General features: G+C 39.0%; 1 protein-coding gene across 1 annotated transcript in view; it reads left to right on the forward strand.

Moving 5' to 3' along the window:
- Positions 1 to 1073, forward strand: part of CUBN (cubilin) — a 396867-nt gene that overhangs the window by 212755 nt on the left and 183039 nt on the right. Inside the window, 1 exon segment of the mRNA XM_004391280.1 lies at positions 133 to 302. Coding sequence (XP_004391337.1) covers positions 133 to 302 — 170 coding nt within the window.

The following is a 1073-nucleotide window of genomic DNA, read 5'->3' on the forward strand; positions in this document are numbered from 1 at the left end:
TAAAATGTTTAGCATAGACTAAATAAAGCTGGTAGGTAAGCAAATAAAATAATTGATCTATGGTAACAGGTAATGGTGTAGAGTTTTATATGTCAGAGAGCCCTGTCATTATTGAATGTTTCTCATTCACAGGTTGTGGTGGGATTTTCAAGGCTCCCAGTGGAGAGATTCATTCTCCCAATTACCCCAGCCCTTACAGGAGTAACACTGAGTGTTCCTGGGTCATTCAGGTTGAAAGAAATCACCGTGTTCTCTTGAACTTCACAGACTTTGATCTTGAACCTCAGGACTCGTGTATTATGGTAAGTGACAAAAATTTCAAGCTTTGTCCCCAGTCATACTTGGGTCAAAACATTGCCATATGGAGCTCATTTAGTGGATGTATTAGTTATGGATTTTCAATGTCAAGTCATTAAATACTTAACTATTAGTACCATAAGGACATTTATTTTTTACCTACCAACAAATTAGGAGGTAGATAATTTTAGGATTTAACAACTCAGTTTCTGCTCCACTATCCTTAGTGTGTCAGATCTTCATTTTGTATTTGTTATATCATGGTCAAAAAATGTCTGTAGAAGTTTTAAACATCCTGTCTGAGACCAGATCTAGAGAAAGGGAGAAAGAATAGTGTCAGCTATTTCTCTTATTTTTTTTCTGTAATCAGAAAGTCAACATTTTCACAGAAGCCCCCTCCTGCCTTACATATCACTGCCCAGGATGGACTGCAAGGGAGATTAGGAAAGTAAGTATCTGGCCAAGTGAAATAGGTTTATCATAGATCAGTTGTTATTCAGCCTCTGCCTCACGGGGTTCTACTTTTGTTGAGATCAGCATATCTCTATCTGCTACTTGGACAAATCAGTGTTCTGATAGAACAGAATAGGTTGGGTGATGAGGGTGAAGGAGAAGGTATATGACTATTAGTTGGTCCAAAACAAAAAGCAAACCCGTTGCCATCGAGTCGATTCTGACTTATAGTGACTCTATAGGGTAGAGTAGAACCGCCCCATAGGATTTCCAAGGCTTTAATCTTTGTGCATTTGAACTGCCGACCTTGCGGGTTAGCAGCC

Source organism: Trichechus manatus, unplaced genomic scaffold, assembly GCF_000243295.1.
Source record: "Trichechus manatus latirostris isolate Lorelei unplaced genomic scaffold, TriManLat1.0 scaffold00075, whole genome shotgun sequence".
Classification (NCBI taxonomy): domain Eukaryota; kingdom Metazoa; phylum Chordata; class Mammalia; order Sirenia; family Trichechidae; genus Trichechus; species Trichechus manatus.